This window comes from Lethenteron reissneri, chromosome 63 (assembly GCF_015708825.2).
Source record: "Lethenteron reissneri isolate LAM-NWPU_2019-01 chromosome 63, ASM1570882v1, whole genome shotgun sequence".
Classification (NCBI taxonomy): Eukaryota; Metazoa; Chordata; class Hyperoartia; order Petromyzontiformes; family Petromyzontidae; genus Lethenteron; species Lethenteron reissneri.
In genome coordinates this window covers 5,185,619-5,186,419 of record NC_083841.1, presented here as the reverse complement: position 1 = coordinate 5,186,419, position 801 = coordinate 5,185,619, and the positions used below count along the sequence as shown (strand labels likewise).

General features: G+C 37.6%; 1 protein-coding gene across 1 annotated transcript in view; it reads left to right on the top strand.

Moving 5' to 3' along the window:
- The window catches only part of LOC133358820 (BAI1-associated protein 3-like), a 36,953-nt gene extending 36,467 nt beyond the window's left edge, over positions 1-486 (top strand). The window contains exon 13 of the mRNA XM_061577268.1: positions 469-486. Within this exon, the coding sequence (XP_061433252.1) occupies positions 469-486 (18 nt within the window). The remainder of the gene's footprint in view (positions 1-468) is intronic.
- The last annotated feature ends 315 nt before the right edge of the window (positions 487-801 follow it).

Sequence of the window (801 nt, the reverse complement as noted above, 5' to 3'; positions counted from 1 at the left end):
CATCTTCTTGGTTCTTTCGGTAAAGTCACGTAGAAGGGAAATAATAAAATAATAAAAATGAAAATAATAAATTTCGATTTAAAGCTTTCGTGAGTGCAGAGATTCATCTTATTGGTTCTTTCGGTAAAGTCACGTAGAAGGGAAGTAATAAACTATTGAAAATAAAACATAATAAAATAATTCTCACGACGTTTCGGCCACAACGCAAGCAGCCGTCCTCAGGTGAAAACCAGGTCTGTCGGAGAGACAGCGTCTGAATGAAACAGCACACGAGCTTGGAGCATATATATATGAGCTGGGTTGGAAGGGGGGGAAAGGGCGCTTCGACAAAAGAATTTGCATATCAAGAGGAATTTAGCATATTTATGGGAAATGCAGTAATGTGATTAGTACTACATATGCCCGTGCATTATGCAGTACTAAATTACATTTTACCTTCCTCCTGTAATGCCCCCATTTCCCCGTTAGATGGCGCACTTTGTGTAATTCAACAAAACAAACTAAACTTCGAGTTCTCTGCGAATTGCACGCGTCCGTTCTCGACCCCACAGTTTTTTTTTAAAGAGTTTTAAGCACAGAAAACATAATTAAAGTTTTAAAAAATCATTAATTATACAAACTTTTCAATTCTTTCCTTCTTCACTTCGATTTGAATTTTCTCTAAAAACGTCTTCTCACCAACATTACCACTGGTCCAACACCAATGGAGACTAGGCTCTAAGAAAAGCTGTCTCAGGTGTGGACCAATCAACTTCAAGGACAGTGCATATCATTATCATCATCAGAGTTGTTTCTTTTTGT